Source organism: Sitophilus oryzae, unplaced genomic scaffold (genome assembly GCF_002938485.1).
Source record: "Sitophilus oryzae breed Bouriz unplaced genomic scaffold, Soryzae_2.0 scaffold_1913_pilon_pilon, whole genome shotgun sequence".
Taxonomy (NCBI): domain Eukaryota; kingdom Metazoa; phylum Arthropoda; class Insecta; order Coleoptera; family Curculionidae; genus Sitophilus; species Sitophilus oryzae.
This window is the reverse complement of record NW_022146628.1, coordinates 350,925-375,131: the sequence shown is the minus strand read 5'-3', so window position 1 is coordinate 375,131 and position 24,207 is coordinate 350,925. Positions and strand designations below refer to the sequence as shown.

The 24,207-nt window shown below is 31.9% G+C and overlaps 1 protein-coding gene across 1 annotated transcript in view; it reads right to left on the bottom strand.

Moving 5' to 3' along the window:
- The window catches only part of LOC115883483, a 129,376-nt gene that overhangs the window by 50,323 nt on the left and 54,846 nt on the right, over nt 1-24,207 (bottom strand). Inside the window, exons 2-4 of the mRNA XM_030901847.1 lie at nt 12,711-13,069; nt 10,205-10,375; nt 491-701 (exon numbers count right to left, since the gene is read on the bottom strand). Coding sequence (XP_030757707.1) covers nt 491-701; nt 10,205-10,375; nt 12,711-13,069 — 741 coding nt within the window. The remainder of the gene's footprint in view (nt 1-490; nt 702-10,204; nt 10,376-12,710; nt 13,070-24,207) is intronic.

The window sequence follows — 24,207 nt, the reverse complement described above, 5'->3', positions numbered from 1 at the left end:
AGAGTAATATGCTTTTAAAGGTTCCAATGTTCAATATTAATTTTGTCTCACCCGGCATAACTTTTTGGGTGTAGTTAATTTAACTACATATTAGACTATACCGGGTAAATTCCAAATTAGGTAGCTCTTTCATTGAAATTACCGCAACCTTACATTTTAGGCATATACCTCTTATCAAACTCACCTTTATTTTTCTCCCAGAACCCGAAAATCAATTAATAGATATGTAGGGTGTTCCATTACAAAAACACAACTTTGATGTGTAAATTTTTTTGGGAACACCCTGTAGAACTCCATATTTTTAAAAAGTACTCTGAATTAACCTCGGAATTAACCTACATAATATGCTCACAAAATTTCATTTCAATATAAACTGTTGTTCTCAATATAAACTGTTGTTCTCCTTGGGTCTCCGCGGCGTATGAGAGGCGCCACCCTGTATAAATAAAACACCTGGTCACGTATCAAATTAAATTGTTACTTAGGATACCTGTAGGTGGTAGTTTAGGAGGAGCTGGCAAATTGAAATCAGGCGGCAGTGGCGGAACATCAGTTATTCTTGGTGGGCCCCTATTATTTATTCTTGTGGAAACTGGTCGAACTGGACGGCCCATTTCTAAAGCTGTATTGGCATGAACATTGACGTTTCCATTCAAGAGTTTGACCAGACCAGTTATGATATCCTGTATATCTGGATTGGCCTAAAAATAAAGGATATACATATATACAAAAATATTGATTGAATCTAATGTCTATGTAAAAATATTTTAAAATTATCTTTTAAATCATAAATAGTGAAAATAAAGTGCATTGTTAGATATAGGGAGAGAATGTAAATCAGTGATTCCCAAAGTGGTCCAGGTGGACCCCCAGGGGTCCACGGGAGACTTGCTGGGGGTCTACGTAGGCGTGAACAAAAAATGGGGGTCCATAAGATGTTAATGGGGGTCCACGAAAATTTATCTGCTTTTGATAGTAAAGAGCAAAAATGTAAGCATAGTTTTTATAAGGGCCTACCTACATTGTTTTAAGTACCTATCTAAGCAGATAATATTTTAATAAGGCAAGCGACTGTTACTTGTCCAAACTTGCGTATTCGATATTACGTACAATTTCGTGTACAGACTTGCAAAGCGCTATCCGCCCGACAATGCTTAATGCTTGTTCAGACATGAACTTGATCACCACTATAAATACTTGATGCCAAAGGCAAACGCATTCATTTGTTTCCGGAATTTCGAAAAAAAGGCGGAATTTGGAAAAAAAGTTGTGAGAAAATTTATATCTGTGTTTGCTAGTGCCGGAGAAAAGTAAGTAACCTACCTTTTTTTTGTTATAGTACTTAAGTATTTTGTTTACGTGTACTAGTCGGTTGATCACAACGGCCTGTATAGATAAGTAACTTAGTAACTTACAGATATTTTAATTGTCCTCTTTCGATTTGAAGACAAACACAGCACGTTTTATTCAATTGTTTTTTCACGAGAGAAACACTGCCTCTCTAAAAAGGCCGAATAAGCAATATTGCAGAGCAATTAATTTTGTAATTTTTCTTGCAAATAACTACTAATTTTATAAAACAGTAATTTCATAATCATTTTAAATTGGTTTTGAAGTAACTATTTTATCAAAACTATTCCTTTTCGGAAAGAGCGAGCGGTGCGCGGGCGACGGGAAAAGGGCGGGGCTTGGACTTCGATGCCAGTTTGTCACGTTTTAACAATGAAGCCGCAGACAAAAAATACGCAAATACACGGAGCGCGTGAACTCATTGATTTAATAAAATGTTAGTTATCGTTTTTATGGACAATTTTGGGATTTCGACTTTTATTTTTCCTACACAAATATGATCAGTATTCGATACTGAGTACACCAATTTTTATTTATACTATTAAAAATTAGTGGTAAATTATGTACTTTAAAATTGATACCGTTTTGTGAAAACGTCTGTATTTGTCTCAGCGGTTTATTAGTTGGTCCCTTTACAAGCCGTAATTCTATTTCCGCGTGCTGACAAAGGCTGCGGTGTGATACCTATATTCAGAAAAAAACTTGGTTACTAAAACATTTTTTTACAGGTAAGGTAACTGACACGAAACATGGCTACAGCAAAGAAAAAATGTCGACAATATAGTATCGATTATTTGAAATATGGTTTTGTTCCATCAGAGGCAGACAAACAATTGCCCATGTGCCTATTATGCAACAAAGTTTTGAGCAATGACTCTATGAAACCATCAAAGCTCGAAGATCATCTAAAAAGGTGTCATACTGATAAAATAGGTAAAGATTTAAAATATTTTCAAACATTGAAAGAAAAATATGGAAAGAGACCCACCATGCACAGTATGTTCGCTTCAACATCTCAAAGTAACGATGATGGCTTGCGGGCATCTTACAATATCTCATTACTTATAGCAAAATCTGGAAAACCGCACACTATCGGAGAACAATTAATTTTACCCGCTGTTGAAGAGGTTTTAAAAACTGTTTTGCACAAATCTCCATTTGACGTACTAAAAAGAATTCCATTAAGTAACAATACTGTACAAAGACGCATTGATGAAATGAGCTCTGATATCGAAAGCTTTTTGTGCAATCATCTGCAAAAAACTCATTTTTCTATACAACTGGACGAGTCAACGTTACCCAGTAATGAAGCATTACTATTGGCATATGTCCGATTTATTGTTGAGGAAGAAATTCACGAAGAATTGCTATTTGCCAGAACTTTGGAGACTGACACTAAAGGCGAATCAATATTTAATGTCCTGAGTAATTTTTTTACGGAAAAATCGATCCCATTTACAAACATTATTTCAGTGGCAACAGACGGAGCTCCTGCAATGGTCGGGCGATATCGTGGGTTTATAAGTCATCTCAAAAGAATTATACCAGGACTTACAGCTATTCATTGCGTAATCCACCGACAACATCTTGTGGCAAAACATTTAAGTGACAGGTTGAACCAATCTCTTCATTTTGTAATAAAAGCTGTCAACAAAATCAGAAGCAATGCATTGAATACGCGTTTATTTGCTCAATTGTGCGACGAAAATGATGAAGACTTCCAACGACTGCTCTTACATACTGAAGTACGCTGGTTGTCGAAAGGTGCATGCTTAACGAGATTTTACTCTGTTTTCGATTCCATATTAGAGTTCTTAGAAAGTAGAGATCCAGATTTAAAAGAAAACTTGATCAAATTCAAAGCAGACATTGCGTATTTGACAGATTTGTTTAAAAAATTTAATGATATTAACTTGCAGTTACAAGGGGACAGCCTGAATTTAATAAAAACAAAGGGGATAATTTCGGCTTTTCTTGGGAAATTGAAATTTATGAAGCAAAACATTAGTCGGCGCGAATTCTCTCAATTTCCAAACTTGTCGCAGGTAGAATGTATTGATGAGGATATCCATACCTACAGTCAACATTTAAGTGCTCTGCATGATGACTTCAAAACCAGGTTTGAAGATATACTGACGATGGATATACCACCATGGATCATAAATCCATTTGATGAAACGGAAGTGGCCAATGTTGTATTACAAGAGGAGCTGCTCGAGCTAAGCACTAATGAGGAGCTGAAGGTGAAATTTAGAAAAGGCTACCCAACATTTTGGCTGCAAGCAGAAATACCCGAAAAATATCCTGGACTGTGGGAAATCGCAAGGAAATTTTTAATAGCTTTTCCCTCGTCATACCTTGTCGAAAGGAGTTTTAGTGCCGTTACAAACCTCTTAACAAAAAAGGAGCAAATTAAACATCACAGAGCGGGGGATTTGCGGTTATTGCTCACAAAAATAAAGCCAAACATTGATCGTTTGCTGACACTCCATCAGATACATCCTTCCCATTAATTAAAATTATGACCTGAACCTATATTACCTTAATATTTTTTCTTGTAATTCTATTCTTTTAATAAATAAAGTGATATAAAATGTACCATTTTTCGTTTTTATTTTACATATCGGAATATAGGGACAGAACTCAGAAGTGACACAATTTTTATTTTTTGGCGACTTTAAGAATGTGGTAGAAATGTAGCAGCAGGGGGTCCACCGAAACCAGTAAAATTTTGAAAGTGGTCCACGAGAAAAATAAGTTTGGGAACTACTGATGTAAATAATAGTGTCAATATTTTTTTAAGTGAAATTTAAATAATTTGTGTTAGTGTATCTATGAAGGTTTTATAATACAGGGTGGTCCAAACTGTATTCCGGAAACTTCGGCAGCATATTCTGCAGATAAAAGTAAGTAAAAAAGTTCGTATAAATGTATGTCCTAAAATGTTGAGTTTCGGAGATACAGGGTGTGGAAGTTTTATTTTTATTTCAATTTTTTCCAAATAATTTCTGAAGTAATGTCAATATTTTGATTGAAATTGGTGTCTGGGAGTTTTTTGACATGAGAAATTTGATTTTGATGTCAATATGTATGATACATATTTTTTAACTGGTTTGAAGAGTAATAACTTTTCATCCGTACCTGTATAAAACTACTGAGTAAAAAAATATACATTTACGATGTTTAACATAAAATCGGTCTCATGGTAAAAATCGCTACGAGTAATGGTTGTCGAGATATTTGGAATCGAAATTATCAATACCTATCATCATTGACAAAAATTAAACATGTTGACTAAATAGTTATCAGACTGAAATCATAAATTTGAAATGTTTTTGTGTCACAAGTTCAACAGAAACTGTTTTATCATCATTTTTTGCAGAAAAATTTATGATTAGTTTAAAAAAATAAAAATTTCACAAATTTATTATTTCAGTTTAATAACTATTTACTCAACGTATTTATTTTTGCCAATAATGACATGTATTGACTATTTCCATTCTAAATATCTTTGAACGGTTACTCGTTACTCGTAGTGAGTTTTACAAAGAAATATTTTTTAAGAAAAAGTCACGCAAATGTATATTTTTTCACTCAATAGTTTGGTTTGGTTTGGTTTGGTAACGGACGAAAAGTTTTTACTTTTTAAAACAGCTAAAACACATGTAGGTGGCGCCCCCTATAAATAAGAGTCACGTCGAAATCCCAAGTTCCTCATGTCAAAAAACTTCCACACACCAATTTTCATCTAAATATCGATATTAGTTAAGAAATTATTTTGAAAAAATTGAAATAAAAATGAAATTTCTACACCCTGTATCTCCGAAACTAAGGATTTTAGGACATACATTTATACGAACTTTTTTACTTATTTTTATGTGCAGAATATGCTGCGGAAGTTTCTGGAATACAGTTCGGACCACCCTGTATTTGAAAATGGCAAGAGGTAATAAAGATTTTGTTCAAATTATCCTATAATGATCTGTTTAATAATTGATTGTATACAGGGTAATTCACGGCCATGGTAGGTTAGACATGTATGGGGAACCGGTAATCCATACATATATAAAAGCTCAAAGGGTTTTTTTCTTACATCCATCCCGCCGAAACAGCTTTACCAATCTTGATGATTCTTTTTTTAAATGAAAGGTTGTGATGTTTAGATTTGTTGTGAAGTATTTTTATATTCTTTAATGGCTATTTCTTTGTGTAAAACGACTAAATACCAAAACATACCTGAAAAACACCTACACACAATACCTCCAGAAATAAATTATTTGTCATTGTCAGTGGTGTGTAAGTTAGATTATATATCAAGTTTTCAGATATTTTAGGGTTCAGTTTTTCAAATTCATATTCTTAGAGTGTAAAATTATGTCGAACAATTTGTTGTATGAAAATTCCTTACTATTTGGTCTAGAAGAATGAAATTCTACAGAAAGAATTAGAAGAGATTTTTGATATTCATGAACCAAATGGATGAAGTTAGTAAAAATGTATAAGTCTAAACCTTCGTGACTTCTAGATTATACACATAAAAATTTGCACAAACGATCATTTAAAAGACATGAGTAAATTATTTGGACAAAGCGAATTCATACCCTTAGGGAATAGAATAGGGAATGAAAGTTTGGCTGTACGGAAATGCATTACTAACTAATAAAGAAGTATAATTTATATACAAGGGTTTATTTAGTGAAATCAATAATATGAATAAAATTTCTAGGAATAAAAAATAACATAATATAAAGAGTGTATTAGTGCTCTTGAAAAATAAAAAAATCAGGGGAGTATATCAAGAAAAGCGACAATTGAAAACTTCAGATTTTGTAAAATTTGGACTTTGGTTTCAGTGAAAAATAACAAAATCGATTTTTTGAAAGGATATGCAGGGTGAGTCTTAAATAACTGCAATGATTTTTAGCGGTATAGTATATTTTAACCCCAGAAATACGATTATGAGCTTTTTCGCGAACATTTTTCTTGGAAAATTTGGAATTTTTAAAAAACTTTTTTTTTAGTTTTTAGTTAAAACCCATAATTTCTTGATAATATGGCAACATACTGTTTGACCAGCGGATCTGAAGCTACTGAAGGAATGCGAGAAAAAAAAATCGATATTGCCACGTTTATCTATAAAATTGCAAAATTGCCAGACATGAACTATAAATTTAATATATTTTTATTATATATAATGTGTTTAGCATATATTCTGACGTATATTACTAAGGAATTTTAAGATAGTTCATATTGTTGGATATGTTTTATTTAATAACTTATTTCTTTCATTCTGTATAATCTGCTTATTACGAAAGGTGAAGATATTTCAACGATATCATTGGCAAACCGGCATCGCCGCGCATGACCGCCTATTCATCGAACATGATTGGCGAGAGTACGTTACAGGATTTGTTACCACGCGGTTGCCATGGCTTTTACGCCTTTCCTATTCGCTAGTCTTATCCCCACCTTCACGGTAACTTCTGAAAAGAGCAGAAATATTGAATACTATTGAAATATCCAGTGGCGGTGTCATTCTTTTGATCATTATTACTTTCTTTCATTATTTAATACCGGTTATCCTAAACTTTATTCCTATATTTTTCGTATATTTAATAGTTAAAATGTGTTTTATTGTTTTGTTATCTTGTTATAATGTTTTTCGTTCGTAGTTTTTAACTATTAATATTAAGTTTGATCGTATATTTGTGTTTCAAAATGAATAAATTTGTTAAGGGTAAGACGCTACATAGCCAGGACAAGAGAAATAATAGCTAATTTATATAGGTAAGTAGAATAATAATAATGTAATTATTAGAATACTAAAATTAAATATTGGCTAAAATGAAAAGCTCCCATTTTACCTAAATATTTTAGCTAAACTAAAATAAATGTAAATAAACGTGGATGAAATCTCATTTGGTTTATTTCCTTGTGTTCATAACAGGGTTTGCGACGAAGAAGCTATAGAGAGTTCGCTTAAGTTGCCGCTTAAACGTAAACTTGAGCGGATATCTCTTTATACCGGAGTTAGCGTATCGGATATAAAAAAACTCACACAGAAGATGAAAAAGACTGGAAACTAACCCCGATAAAATGATATCCAGCCCTGGAAAGAAACGGCTACGTGAGCTCGACGACTTTGATTTCCAAGTGGTCAGGAATTTGATAAATAGATTTTATCTCGAATTCAAAGTCGTCCCCACAATTAGAAAGCTTTTGCAAAAATTGCAGGAAGAATCGAATTTTCCTTTGGCAAGGAAACGCTTAGGGGGTTATTAAAATCAAATGGATTTTTTTGGCGTAAATGTTAAAATAACAAAATAACAGATAAATATTAATGGAGCGGCCCATTATATCGCAGAGAGAGATATAAATATATACGCGAAATTCGAAAATATCGCCAAGTATTATCTATTTGGATGAAACATGGGTACACAATGACCTAACCTTTAAAAACTGCTGGCGGAGCGATACAATATCTGGTGTAATAGGCAATATTGGATCTACTGGTGAGTAAAATTATGTTTTGTTTGCGCTTCCAAAGTTAACTATTTTCAAGATTTTTTTTTTGCTGGAAATAGTTATATCTAAAATTATGTATTGTAAAAAAAATATAGTTATAACAGATATATAAATAAATATACCTCAAGACTCAGTCTTGATCATCTGCTGATGATGTTAACATGGTTAGCGAAACGTGCGCCCAGTGTAAAAGTAAAAGTGTTTTGGTGTATTGTGCTGATTTAGTGTTTTATTTTGCTGTGTAACACCAAAGGTTCCAACCCCCTGCTGTAATTATTTCTTCTATTATATTAACAACACATAATAATAAAATTATTCAAAATATTTAAGGGAGCTTTAATAAAAGCTTTTAGTGTGTTTATCTGCTAACTCAACAGTAACGATTCAAACAGGATAAAGTTTTTTAAAAAAAATTATTTATATATTTATTGTATTGTATGTATTTAGCTTATTTATGACCCAAATAATTCATTTTGAGTAAAATTAAAAAAACTTTTTTTTGCCGATCTTAATAGCCTACCATACATGTTGGTATGGTCGGCTAAAAACGGAATGAAATAAAAACAAATATAATTAAACACTACAACGGAATTGACTTAAAACTTACAAATGTTTTAATTTTTTTTAAATGTTTGAATGAACGACCAGATTAGATTCTGATTTTCTAGATTAAAATTAATTCTTTGTCTAGTTTCTAAGTTCACAGTAAGGTCATCAAATTCGGAATGCCTCTATATCTTTATAAGTTCCAGCCATAAAAAGAATATATTACAGGAGATTCGAGTTTTAAGTGGAGGAAGTCGCGGGCAGAAGCTAGTTTACATATGAAAATAGTGATTCAACAATATAACAATCAAACAAACAAACACAACGCTTTATTGTACAAAAAGCCAAAACAGCTTCATCGACACAGCAAAACAAAAAAGCACAAAAACAAATATACAAATAAACAAGTAAAAATGTCATACAATACAAATCAATTCAAAAAGAAAAAAATTTACGTAATAAAATTACAAATAAAACATATATGGATATTGCAGAACACAGGCGTATCTAGAAAATTTTACAAAAGAAAAACTGTAAATGGATAAAATAATGTTATATATTATAAAATCAAGAGTTATAAAATATTAAATACTAGACCTTTAACCAGTGTGTGAGATGATCAAAATTTTAAAATTCAAAATTGTTCATGATTAAACATCAACAAAAAAGTCGTTTAGCTCTCTCCAGTAAGTATAATTTCAGAGCTTTGCGAAATGCGGGAAAGAATGAAAGTGACTTGATATTCTAAGGCAAATGATTGTACATTTTCTTGGCATTGTACAGTATTGAGCCCTTAACTAGTTCTGAGCTCGGGGTTGGCAGATAAACATCGTGCTCCGCATTCCTAAGTGGATAGTTGTGAGAAGGCCTTTCCGGAATAGAGAATATGTGCTTGCGGATTAAGCAAACGGATTCAAAAATGAATAAGGAAGGAAGAGTCAGTATTTTGAAATTTTTAAAGAAATTCTGGCAGTGAGTTCTACTGTTTAGTCCCAATAAGTATCGAACTGCTCTCTTTTGAAGTTTGAAAATACGATCAAATTTTGTCGCGCAGCAAGTATAAAATCATGCTTCTAGTTCATGTTTCAATGAAAGATTTTTATCTGAAGATAACATTCTTTCATTGAAAAAAGAAGCAATAGAAATTGATGAAGCGGTAGCTGCTTGAGGAACTAGATAAAATTACGTTTTGATTAGTGATGAGTGAGACTGGTCTTGGTCTTGCATTTTGTCTAGGCCAAGAGTCCAATCTGCGACTTACGCAAGATCAAAACCCAGCATGCAATACTCTTGCGGTCAAGTATTCTTTTCACGTTGTTTTTACTTCGCATTTTTCATAGTTAATAATTAAAAAAAAACTTGTAATTTTCATTTTTTTATTTTCCACCGGCCTACAATTTTTTAAATAAAAATATTAAAAATAGTTACTCCGAAACTATTGCCAGCAAAAATTTACTTTATGGTACATAGCAATAAAACAAAAACAAATACTTTTTGTCGAAACATACCGAATATTACCGTATCAGTCAAGGCACTCATGTTTTATGAGAAGACCAAGACTAAGACCAAAGACCAATATTAGTATTAGTGTTGATTGAAAGAATTGGGAAGATAACGCGAGCTACATCTCGAACAGGTTTGGTGCCACGAAATCGCCCATAAGGTTGCGCATCTTCTTGAAATAACGCTATTAGACTGCGAGTCCTGATATTCGTCTTGCCTATCTCCATCATTACTTTTGAGGTTTTGTTTATGTATGAATTAATAAAAAACGTTCTCTTACCTGTCTAGGCTTGCCAGGTTCACTAGAGAGCGTAGCAGTAGTCGTCAATGTCGTGGCAGTTGGCGATATTTCCTGGGGCTCCTGCAGAGATCTGCCCTGAAGAGCCCCTTTCACTTCCCCCGAACTTTGGTCGACGGTTGATTGAACGACGCCAAAATATTGGTTTTTGTCCTAAAAAGCAAGGCACACATTTTAATTTTTATTCGTATACAGGGTGTCCCATTATTCCGTGGACTTAGAACTACCATGTATTTTTGAAATCAAATTTTTTGGGCATTATGTAAGTAACGGATATTGGAGATGGAGAACTACCCTCTATAAAACCGTCCCAGATACTGGCTTTTGTCAAAGCCCTGGGACTGTATGATGAGTTATGATTCAAGAAAGGGGGACACAATGGATCTGTAAGGTCGAAGTGATTAACCCCACTCCCACTCATTCTAAATTCTAAAAATTCTAAAAGTAACAGATATCAGAAAGTAATCTTAAACGGAAAAGATTCTCTTTTATTCCAAATAATATCTGGCGTACCTCAAGGATCCGTTCTCGGGCCTTTGTTATTTTTACTGGACCTATACATCAGATTCACCAACTCTCAATAGAAACTCTAAATTAGCTTTATATGGTGATGATGCACCAATGTATTATTCTTTTGATTTGAATAAGACTCAAATAGCATCGGTCAACATTAATAACGACCTAAGCTCGATATCAGAATATGCCTCAACCCACTCTCTTAAAATTAACCCTGAGAAAACAAAGGTAATGTTATTTGCCCCCAAAAAGGTAAGAGAGTTTATACAGGATGTCATTGAAATGGTGTAATCGGGGGGTGATAGTACTCCTAAAAATAGTAAAAAAAGTATAGGGCGGAAAATGCATATTAAGGGAGTTAGGGGCACTGAAAGGGTGAATTTAAAAAACGGTTGTTTTGAAATTGTAGGCTTAAAAAACGAGATAAGATTTCAAAAAAAAATGCTCTGCCATAAATTTTGACTCTAAATCAAATGGTGATACTGAAAAATTATTTGGAAAAGCGGAAAGGGTAGTTTTTGCAAGGGCAGGGGTTGTTTTGTGAATAACTTTTTTGAGGTTATTTTTTTGAACGTGGGTCCTTTTTTTTTGAAAACTACATACTTTTTCCTACAAAAAAGGTACTCTTGTTGCACATCGCCCAGAGTGATGGTTTTCGATAAAATTGAAGGCAAAGAGTTTGCTCTGATGGGTTGGTAACTCAACATAAACTTATGAAAGTTATGGCGGTTCAAAAGTAACCAAGTAGTTATTAAATAATTAATTGGAAAATCAAAATTTCATGATTTTTAAAACATTTTACTGCTTTAAAAACGAAATAAACCAATTACCAAAATTCCTTATTAAAATAATGCATTCCTTAATTCATTCACGGTAAATGTTTCAAGTGACCACCATTCATTTCAATGCAGACATCTGCTCTTCTTCTCCAAGATCTGCGTACCCTGTGGAATATCTTTGGTGTTTGTCCGAATTTGATTGGAACAGTCAATAATGCGTTGCCGTAGTTGTTCTTCAGTATTAATCGGCACTGAGTAAACCAAAGCTTTCAAAGTGGCCCCAGAAGTAAAAACCTAGTGGATTATTTCGTTTTTTAAAGCAATAAGATATTTTAAAAACCATAAAATTTGGATTGTTCAATTAATTATTTGATAACTACTTGGTTACTTTTGAACCGTCATAACTTTCATAAGTTTATGTTGATACCAACCCATCAGAGCAAACTCTTTGCCTTCGATTTTCTCGAAAACCATCGCTCTGGACGATGTGCAACAAGAGTACCTTTTTTGTAAGAAAAAGTATGTAGTTTTCAAAAAATGAACCCACGCTGCAAAAAAAAAACCTCTAAGAAGTTATTCACGAAAGAACCCCCTACCCTTACAAAAACTACCCTTTTCGCTTTTCCAAATAATTTTTCAGTATCACCATTTGATTTAGGGTCAAAATTTATGGCAAAGCATTTTTTTTTCGAAATTTCATCTCGTTTTTTGAGCCTACAATTTCCAAACAACCGTTTTTTAAATTCACCCTTTCAGTGTCTCTAACTCCCTAAATATGCATTTTCCGCCCTATACTTATAGAAACGTTTTTTTACTATTTTTAGGAGTACTATCACTACCTGATTTTTTTACACCATTTCAATGACACCCTGTAGAGTCTAATGTTTTTTTTTGCAATTAGATGGTAAGGCGTTGAATTTTTGCTCTTCCGCAAAAAGTCTTTTTTTGGCAAAAAAACATAGGCGTGTTTCTGGGTTCGAAATATACTACCAGTATCTGCACTTATTTCTGAGACACCCTGTATAAAGTCATAATTTATTTTCAATGAAGTTTCAGTGCTCACTTGTCTGGAATTTCCAAAAACTTGTATGGAAATTATTAGCACCCTTTGGGTGTAGAATAAAAAATAAAAAATTATATATCTTTTACCGCTAACTTTTGAACTCTACGTGTGAATTAACATTAATACTTACTGTTCTGGACGGTTGAATTAAATGGGCAACCCTTCCCGACAACTCTACATCGTTTCTATCAAAGGAATCTTCAATATTTTTGAATAGTAACAAATTATCCTCGGCCGTTGTTTTTGACAATATTGGATCAGCTGAACGTTCTACTCGTTTCTCTTCAACCGAGGAAATGCTGACACCCAACAAATTCTCGGAATTTGTATCCAAATTTCCCCTGTCTTCATTGTCATCTTTCAATAGTAACGTTGGAGTAATGTCTTTGGGTCCCGATGTTTTTAACGCCTCTGCCGAGACTATCTGTTCTGGATGTTTGTCAGCAGAATTTGGAGATATGAATGAGTTGGGGTAAATATTTCCGAAACCTGTAACAAGAAATAACAATATTAATATTGCATTATTCTTTAACGGTTTTTAGGTTAACGTACCGTAAACATAATCAGTGGTTCGGAAATAAATCGTTACTATACATACGGAAAGATATGCGATTAAAAATGATTTAAGATTTGTTAATAGAAACGTAACGTTATATTTATATAAATATTTTATGAAGTATAACTGGTTCCTTCGGCTATAAACAGTTAGAATTAAAAAGTGTAATTTATAGTTATTTCAACCTTATAAGGGAAATATACATTTTTAATTTTAATGTAAGTAAATCTGCTGTGAAAAACACCTGGCCCGTAAATGAGTTTTGTCTAGGTAATGTCATCTCTCTTTCTCTAATTGTGCTCTTTTCACTAACCTAAAATTATGTTAATGCGCGTTATGATCATATTAAAAGAATTATAATAATAACGGTATTATTATAAAATAGAAAACAAATTTCTTGCAATATAGGTATATAATAAAATTATATAAGAATTCTTGCCATTTAGCTGTTGATATAGAAATTTAATTCCACGCTGTGTTTGTCATAATGTGGATCAACCTGCTCTCACTACCGGTTTCGGAGCCCTATTCCGTCATCAGGTGAGCTTGGGTAGAGTCCACAAAATGACAACCACAGCGCAGAGTAGTTAATTCCGACTTGTCGAAAAGTATCAGTTAGATATTTAAGTCCCGAACGGGAGATAGCGGCCTGCGTGCAATGGTAGTACTTTCGTACCACCGAGGCGCAAAAGGATGGTAAAAGGCTTTTTTATTAGGCATTTTGGAGTATGACTCCGAGACCGGTAGTGAGAGCAGGTTGATCCACATTATGACAAACACAGAGTGGAATTAAATTTCTATATTAGCAGTTAAATGGCAAGAATTCTTATATATATATATATATATATATATATATATATATATATATATATATATATATATATATATATATATATATATATATATATATATATATATATATATATATATATATATATATATATATATATATATATATATATATATATATATATATATATATATATATATATATAATTCTTATTATTATAGTAATATAGATATGGTATTATACTAGTAATATAGACTATAAAGAAGTTTTTATTGTCAGTATGCAGTATCTTGACTAGAACGACCGCTAGAGGGCCCAACGCTGTGGCGAATAAGAATACAATACTACAATTTTTACAAAAATTTGACCTAAGGGATACCAGAAATAATAGCGGCATAATCCTCAGGCAAGCTCCACATATGTGAAGGGCACAGAGGGTCAAAAGAAGTGGAGGAGTGTTCCTCCTTCGGAGGAAAAACATCTGTTGTCAGAGGAGGATTAGAATTAGGAGGTTATAGAATGTGTGATGAGTTATAACTCAAGGAATGGGGGCACAAAAGATATTTAGTGTCGCAGTGATTAACCCCCCTCTCACTCATTCTACATTCTTCTTCTACATCCTCAGCAAATTTCAGACTTTTTTGTTCAACCATTTTGCTCTATCTGCTAAAATGAAGTGGTGGAGAAAGGTTAGATCTGTTTTTATTTAAATATTAATAACTCCGCACTAGATAATAGGAATCCAATAAACTAAGTTTCCTTTAAAACAGTGTTTCTTGTTTTATACTCTACCTCAAAAGAATAACTATATGGATTTGACCAAAGATTGCCTGATAATGGAAAAACGTAAACAATTGTTATCTTGTTGCTTATCAAAATTGCAACGATGAATAGATTAAACATTAAAAAAAAAACAGTGCCGGACTTGAAATTAGTTGAAATAAATTATGTTCAAATGTCCGAAACAAAGAAAAAGTATAAAGTGTGGCATATCATTGTACTCAGGAGATCGAGTTCTTTCAAAAACTGAAATAAAAAATGCAGGTCCGTATTTAAAAAAATTAAGTCAGCCCCTGTACCTCCCAAATATATATTCCAAAAAACTCAGCAATCCTTGAAATTTTTAAAACTATTTTGATGGCATCTTGGTGAACATCCCAAAGCGCAACTTTGCCTTAATTTGACCTTGTTCGTACCGTAACTATTACGGTTACCGAGATACCAATGATCGTACCTCAAATTTGTAGCACCCTGTATACTGTCGATAATATAAAAGAGTATCATAATGTTATTATATTGTAAATATAATAACTTATACAGGGTGTTATTATATTGTAAATATAATAACTTATACTTATACCTCATACGCCTCGGTTAAATATACGGAAACGGAAAGATGTAGAAACAAAATATTTTATGGGTATATGTGGGAAGGCAACGTGCACAATTTAAAATTATTTTGAAATGTACAGGTTAAGTCAGAACTAAGATCCATACCAAAGTTATATTTTTTCTTATGAAACACCTGGAATTTAATTTCATTTTTGGATTCTTGAGCCTATAAAAGGGAATTTATTATAAAGGTTAAATATTTTTAAAATCTTTGGTTTCTGAGATATTTAAAGATATTTAAATATGCATGCTACAATAGAATAAATTATTAACACCCTGTACACATTACTTTTTAGAATTAATTCTTGTGCTGAGTTTAAAGGTAGAGAAATAAACTTTACTGAAAAATGTTATTGCCTCCTTAAATTTATACAGGAGTATCAAAATTTGCTGATCTATTTTATGCATTGATTTTATATAAAAACTTCGTTATTTCAAATTCAACGCCCTGTATTTTTTAAAATAAATCGAAGCAGATACAAATGCTCTTTCAAATTATGTTAGAGTTTTCTATACTATCTAGCTCAGTTTTTGAATAAAGAGCAATTTTTCTATTATATAGGGCTAAATACCGTCATGGCAAGTTTCTAGTGACAGTTAGTAGCTATTTTCAAAATCGAAATTAGTTTAGGGACTTTATTTAAATTTATTGGAGTTTATTTTTATTTAATATGTAGAATAGTATTTATTAAATATGTATTCATTATTCCATCAAGAAAAACGAAGAAGTAGTTAGTACTTTGATTTATTTTACGATGACTTTATATGGCTTTTTTTATTTTTATTATTAACTTATTTTAGACAATAGTTTTTAGAAAAATTAAATAAAAATTGCAAAACAAAAACCATGAGTTTGACAATAATTTAAAATAAGCCATATTCAAAATTACGGTAAAAAACTTAATAATTTCGAAGGTTTCGACATAATTCTATTAAAAAATCAGGTATTATTCTTAATGCATCAATAACTATGCAAATATCTAAACAAACCGCCACCTTTATTAAGTTTATTCCTAGCCCCCTGTGTGGATTTATTTACCTTTAATAAAAACAAGAAATGGCTGTTTATGTCCTTGCGTATAGTATCAATTGCATATCAGTGGAGGCTCGTGACCCTTGTGACTGGGTAGGCGACAAAATTTTAGTTGCGTCTATTTGACCCCCCCTAATTTACATAACACATACAGTTTCACTTGGAGCGGCCCAGATGTTACGGCACTATATAATACTATATCCAGTGACTTACGCACCATTAAATCTTGGTGCGATTCTAATCTCCTATGCCTCAACCTTTCAAAAACTAAAGTTTTGTCATATAAAAGTACTATACAACCGTTTGTACTTAATAACACCACTATTGACGTCGTGGACTCTGTGAGATTTTTAGGACTTGTAGACAACTCGTTAAAATGGGACGTCGGCACATCGAAGCTTTATCAAAGAAACTAAGCGCTGCCTGTTTTGCTCTAAGATCAGTTTCTAAGGAACTTAACTCATCAACCTCTAGAATGGTTTATTATGCCCTTTTTGAGTCGCATCTTCGTTATGCCCTTCCATTCTGGAGTACTTGCTGCGCGACAAAATTTGATCGTATTTTCAAACTTCAAAAGAGAGCAGTTCGATACTTATTGGGACTAAACAGTAGAACTCACTGCCAGAATTTCTTTAAAAATTTCAAAATACTCACTCTTCCTTCCTTATTCATTTTTGAATCCGTTTGCTTAATCCGCAAGCACATATCTGCTATTTCGGACAGGCCATCTCATAACTATCCTCTTAGGAATGCGGAGCACGATCTTTATCTGCCAACCCCGAGCTCAGAACTAGTTAAAGGTTCAATTCTGTGCAATGCCAAAAAATATACAATCATCTGCCTTTGAATATCAAGTCGCTTTCATTCTTTCCCGCATTTCGCAAAGCTCTAAAATCATACTTACTGGAGAGAGCCCTATATACGGTAAACGACTTTTTTGTTGATGTTTAATTATAAACAATTTTGAATTTTAAAATTTTGGTCATCTCACACACTGATCAAAAGTCAAGTATTTAATATTTTATAACTCTAAAATTATATCTATTTACTGCGTACTGTTCTGCAATTGTCCATGTATATTCTTTTTGTTATTTTAATGACTTAAATCTTTTTGAATTGTATTATTTCTATTGTGTATTTTTTGTGGTTTGTATTTTTTTTGTGCTTTTATTTATTTTGTGAGTGCTTTGTCGATGAAGCCGTTTTGGCTTTTTGTACAATAAAGCGTTGTTTATTTATTTATAATACCCTAAACCAGTTTGTAAATATATTGTTATCTCTGGGTTAAAAACATAGCTCAAGAATATTTAGGAGAAAACTAAAGCAAAAATAACAGCATTCAACGTAATTATTAAATTAATTAATTATTACTATGGAGGACAATTTAGAATTTTATTTTATTTTTATTTATTTACGCAAACTTAAAAAGTGGTAGTATTGAGAGAAAGAATAATTATGTTTTATTATCTCTATATTAAATTGATGAGTCGGTCTCTTAATAAAGAAAAGTTATTTATTATTATATCAATAAAATCATCAGTTTGTTGAAGAGCTGTGAAAAATCTTTTTAGATTGAAAGTAAGGCCAAGTAACGATAAACGTTTATTTTTTGGTTGGTTTGATTTTGGCTGGTTTTGGTTTGTTTAGATTGGTTTAGTTTTGGAGGAGTTGGTCTTGTTTGGTCTGATTCTTTTGTTTTTTTTTCGTATGTTAGAAAAATTTTTCTCTTATTTTACCAAAAAATGGCATTTTACCTCAACTCAAGCTCTATGTTTGTCTCAACAGCATTAGAATATAATTTTAATTTTTTGTTTTTTTAAATGGCTATTTTTTAAAATAAAAATACAAAAACAAAAATTTCAAAGAAAATTCAGTGGGACTGGCAACATGCTTTTCCTTCTGTCCGTGTCATGTCAAATCAAGTGTTAAAATTCTCATAACGTCAAATATGTATCAAATATTAAATTAAAATATTTCGAAATTCCATGCATAATCCATATTTTCTCAATTTTTTTAAATGGAAAATGCGATTTTTCTATATTTGTATGTCATGTTTTACCCAGTTTGTAGGCTTTTACCCCGCCCAGCACCTCTATTCGCTCCCCGGTCCCGTAAGTTTGTTTGATTGAAAAAATACTTAAGGAAACACATTTTATTTTTATTTATTTACGCAAACTTAAAAACTGGTAGTATGAGAGAAAGAATAATTATGTTTTATTATATATTAAATTGATGAGTCGGTCCCTTAATAAAGAAAAGTTATTTATTATTATATCAGTAAAATCATCAGATTGTTGAAGAGCTGTGAAAATATCTTTTTAGATTGAAAGTAAGGCCAAGTAACGATAAACGTTTATTTTTCTTCGAATCTCTACTATAAATTTTAATGCATTTCAAACATGAAAAATGTCTCTCAACCCAAGTACTTGTAAATGGTGTAGTAACAAACAAAACAAACTATTTGAAAGCCTCTGGAAATATATTTTCAGGATTATTCTCCTTAAATTATTTTATAATCGAAATTATCATATCTATTATTAATACCTGCAATTTATTCATTGATTTAAGTTGATCAATATATTGATGTATCAATATAACAAGTGTGTTAAATCAGATGTTAAATGCGTTGGAATTTTTTTATAGGATTCTTTAAATTTCGGATCTGCAAGAGATAAATAAAATAATTGCGACATACGAGTACCTCTCTGCAAACCTTATTTCTAAATGTTTAGCAATGTTATCTAATATTTAATAAAATAAAATTCGCAAAGATATTTGACTTAGCCGCTTTTGTTAATACATCGAATTGAAATAGCACACTGAGACTTTTCTGTAATATCTATTGTATCGTCTTCTTGCATCGAATAAAATAACGCGCTTTTTTTATTTCGGATTCATTTATTTCTGTGGCGTGTTCTGAAATACAACCGGTTAATGGACAAGCTCGAAAAATGTTTCCAATTTGCTTTAAATGTTTTTTGAATTTTCATATAAAAGTTTTAAATGCTACGTATAATGAATTATATGAAATATCCCCTTAACGAAATGTGATATATCCCCTTATCAAATATCGGGAATATCCCCTTAACTTCTAAGCCTACCGAGCCTCCACGACTTCATGCGAAGGCGACCGGAGATTTCGCCTAAGCCCCGCCTTAATACGATACAACTCCGACTTACGTCGCGTCGCTACCGCACGATGAGTTAGACAGAGACAGAAGACTGCCGTACGTCGTGCATCAACTCTGATAGTAGGCGATGCAGAAATCGCCGAACAACGGCACTCCAACTCCAACAGTTAAAATTATTTAGTTTTCGCAGCGCAGCAGTACAGTGAGCGTACGCCAGCGATAGCGAATATTTTAATATACAAGACCACAAATATTAAAATAATATTGATTATTAAAACACACTTCCTTGTATTAACAGTATTTTTATGTATTGGCAACATTAATAGTAAATAATGTGATGTAATAAACCGCTTAAATTCTGTCAAAATTTTAGGGTAGGCGCCGCCTACCTTGCCTACCCTGACGAGCAGCCACTGTTGCATATCTCTTGTAAAAGGCTTTCCGAAGAAACAACATCGAGAGCCAAACGCGTACAAATTTTAAACACATTTTAATAAAGACGACATTTAAACCACGAAGTCTTTGTTTAAAACGAATTTCTACTACACTCTAGAATTTTAATTAAATCATATGTATAAACGACATTACCAACGAAAATAATAATACCAAGAGAAAGTAAAAGAGAATAGAAAGTTGTTGGCCATAAAATAAACAATGGCATAATATTGTTCCAAGTACATTATATGTCCTTCCATCACACAACGTACCAGATATAGAACTGTGTTGAAGTAAAGCAGTACTATAAAAAGTTAAGTCATCGATATTTTAACGTCGTTGGTAGAGGAAAATTTTATTTTTTAGTTTATGCATCTGTTAAAAAACAAGCCTTGTAATTTTTTCGTGGTTAATCGAAAAATGTATTTATTAAGCACGTTTTAATTTACGCACTTTTAAGCCTTTATTGATTTTATTTTTTTTTTCCTTGTTAATCGTCAGCGAGCAATGAACATCCTGTATATTATTTTTCTAATAGATAGAGAATAACATTTTTGTGTGGACATTTTTTGTACTTTGGAGTATTTTAAAAATTTTAACGGCTTCGCAGCTACTGGCGGTTTTACTTCATATGGCTCTTTCAACGGTAAAATACGCGAGAAAAACCATTGGGTGGTTTTGATAAAAAATTTCTGGGGAAAATGCAAAAAAAAATTATTTTTTTAAATTTTTCATCTATTAAATTAATATAGCGGGTGTTAACCATGATTTAAGATTACGATATTTAAAGCAAGGTAACTATTATAGAACATCTAAAGTAAATAACCTGATATAGTTTTGATTTCAGGACATTTCTTGTATTTTTAATGATCATCCCGAACTACTCACACTTTTTTGAGCCACCCTGTAGAAGTTAAACTATTTTCCTCAAATACATCCTAGTACATACTTTCGGTTTGCGTTTAAACAAAATTCACAAGTTTTTTATTCTATGAGCTACAGATGCGTGACGCACTAGTACCGGACCCTGTATATTTAGGTTTCGGACAAATACCGTTACATTATATGACTCATTGGCATTTTGTTTGTAATAAAGAGGACTTTCCATTTCGTTATTAAAGTTTCATAATATTTTCACCAATTTTGTAATTCGGTTACTAGAAAATGCACAGGACCTAACTTTTTTTATTTTACTAGATTTTTGGGCTTTTTTTAATAATCACAGTTTTTGGTATTTTTGTTATTGTTTTTTTAGTCACAACGATTTATGCCAAACTGAAAACACTTCTAAATATAAACAATAACTGTTTATATTTACTATTTTCAGATTTAAAGATGTTCATAGTTTATAGCAATGGTTTAAACTACAGAGAGTTTAGATTATATATTTCATATTCTTTTGGTATTTTTAAATAATTAATTATAGTTTTTTTAATTATTGTATTTACATATTATTATCTAAATTCGATAAAATACTGTAATGTTCTAATATTTTTACAATTATAAGTAATTATATGTACAGGGTGAGTCAACGATAAAGTCCATTAACTCATTTGTTTCGAGATTTACAAGAAAATTATAAAAATATAGAATATAAAAAATACTAGCTTTTTCCCGCGACTACGTTTGCGTTACGCGTCGCGTCGAATCGTTCATGGATTGATTTAAATGATTATTTACTTCTTTATAGATAGAGCTAGTGAGCCTTACAAATGCAATATTTAAACTATGTTTTTAAGCGTTTTAGAGTTACTCGTATTTCATATGGAAGTTAGCAATTGTCGATTTTCTGGGTATTATACAGGGTAAGTCTTGAATAAGTGCAAATATTTTCAGGGCTGGTAGATCTCGATAAAAAAAACATAGTTTCTCTTTACCGTTTTTTCTATATTAGTTCAGTCATTGGGGATCAAAAAAGGAGCCTGCTTCGAGAAAAGTCCGGAAGTTTTAAAACTTTGCAGGTTTATAGGTTTTGGCGTCCCTAACTAAAATCCATAAAATGCACACTTCCAGTGCAGAAAAGCAGGATTAAAATGTTCAATGATTCGTGCATACTGCAATGGGAAATCCTGTGACAACGTCACTGAAGTGTCGCTCGACAAATCCGATGAAGAGGAGTTGGACTTGCCTGTAGATATCCGTCTGGCGGCTGAATATGAAGAGTTGGACGTATTGAGAGACCACCCTGGTGAGCCCAGCACGCAGCAGACACGATCGAATTTGACATCAATGAGCCAGATCCGTCGGGCTTGTGCAGATGAGTTAAAGTTTTTAATTTATCTAGTGGAGTAGGCCTCCGGGGAGACCACGTTAAAATAAGCGCGCCATGTACTTTACCTCTTGGGTGGTGTGGAAACAAGTACACATTTCAATAATTAAAATTAATTATTCATAAATTAATGAGCGAATTAATGATACGCCACTGTGTTATGACAAAATTGAAAAAACTAAAAAAAAACTTAAACTAGTTTTAGTGAACCCTAATCGACATTTGATTTCGGAAAATCGACTACATAATATATCATATTTTACGCAAAATTGTAAAATTTACAAGTATTTTGTGCCTAAACGGTTGACTTTAGCAAAAAAATTTAAACCTTTTTTGTAGCAAATTTTATTCTCTTTAATTTTTCTCTCGTCAAATTTTCGCGAAAAACGCATAGTTTTCGAGATATTTACAAAAAACCTATTTTGGGCGCCATCTTGGCAAGATGGCGGCGCCGGCGGCAAATCTGGAAATGTGCATTTTATGGATTTTAGTTAGGGACCCCAAAACCTATAAACCTGCAAAGTTGCAAAATTTCCGGACTTTTTTCCAAGCAAAAATCCCTAATGACTATATAATAACTCCAAAATAATCGGGTTATTTTACTTTAAAAATTTTTTACTTAAATTTTGAGAAATTTAATCTGCTACCTGTATTGCCATATTGTCAAGAAATTAAGGTTTATAATTAAAAACAAAAACTAAAAAAAAATCCAAAAGGTTTTTTAAAAAATTCCAAATTTTCAAAAAAAAATCGCTAAAAAACTCATAATCGTGTTTCTGGGGTCAAATATACTACCGCTAAGAATAATTGCACTTATTTAAGACTCGCCCTGTATATCCTTTCAAAAAAATCGATTTTGTTGTTTTTGACTTATTACACATTTTTTACTTAAAATTTATAAAAAGCCGTCAAAATGCCAATTTCAAGAGCATTTTTATTATTTTTAAATATTATTATGTATTTAAAAAAATCGTTTTTTATTTTTTCATCGCGTGTATACGACTTTATGACACACTTTGTATACAAAAAATAAAACTTTTGATTAGACCCGTCTAAAATAAATAATCTTAATAATTTTAGAAGATATGGAAATCAAAGTATTCCAAAGAAGTTCAATTTTGGCCCCAAAATGTTTTTAAAATCTTGCTTTTTAACACTTTTTTTTTCAAATTTTTCTAACTACTTCCATTGACTGAAACTGAAACTAATTATGTATGTATGGATAGAGGGTGGATGGTGCTCTTCCATGGCGGTTTTTTATTTCTTAATTATAGTATAGGGTATTTTAGAAATCGAATCAAAGTCGAAATTTTGCAAAATCTGAGAAAAGAAAATCTCTCCAAAATATTAAATAGTGAAATGACTATTTACCCTCTATAGATATAACCCTGCCTATGGTCCCTTATAAACTATATTACTAAAATAAATATGTTTTGACATATATGAAGCCTTCAATTGGATATTTGAAATTTTCAATTGTCGCTTTTCTTGATATACTCCCTTGATATATTTTTTTTAATTTTTCACCTCTTTTTTTATTTATTAAGAGCACTAATACTTTATACGTTATTTTTTATTCCTTGAAGGATAATAATTGAAGAAGAAATATTTCGTTATAATGTCACTAAATAAACCTTATATAAAATTTTATACTGCTAGATATTATAGTAATACATTTTCGTACAGCAAACTTTTATTCCCTATTCTACTCCCTAAGGGTATAAATTTCATAAATTCGCTTTATCTAAATAATTAACTCGTGTCTTTTAAATGATCCTTTGTGCCAATTTTTATGTTTATAATCCAGGAGTCACCAAGTTTTATATAAATGTTTACTAACTTTACCCATTTTTCTAGACAAGATAGTAAGGAATCTTCATACAACAAATTGTTCCGACATAATTTTACTCTCTAAGAGGATGAATTTCCTAAAATCGCTTTGTGTAGCTAATTCACTAATCACTATTGTCATTTAAACGAACCTTTGCGCTAATATTTATGTATCTAAAGCTGGCGATACG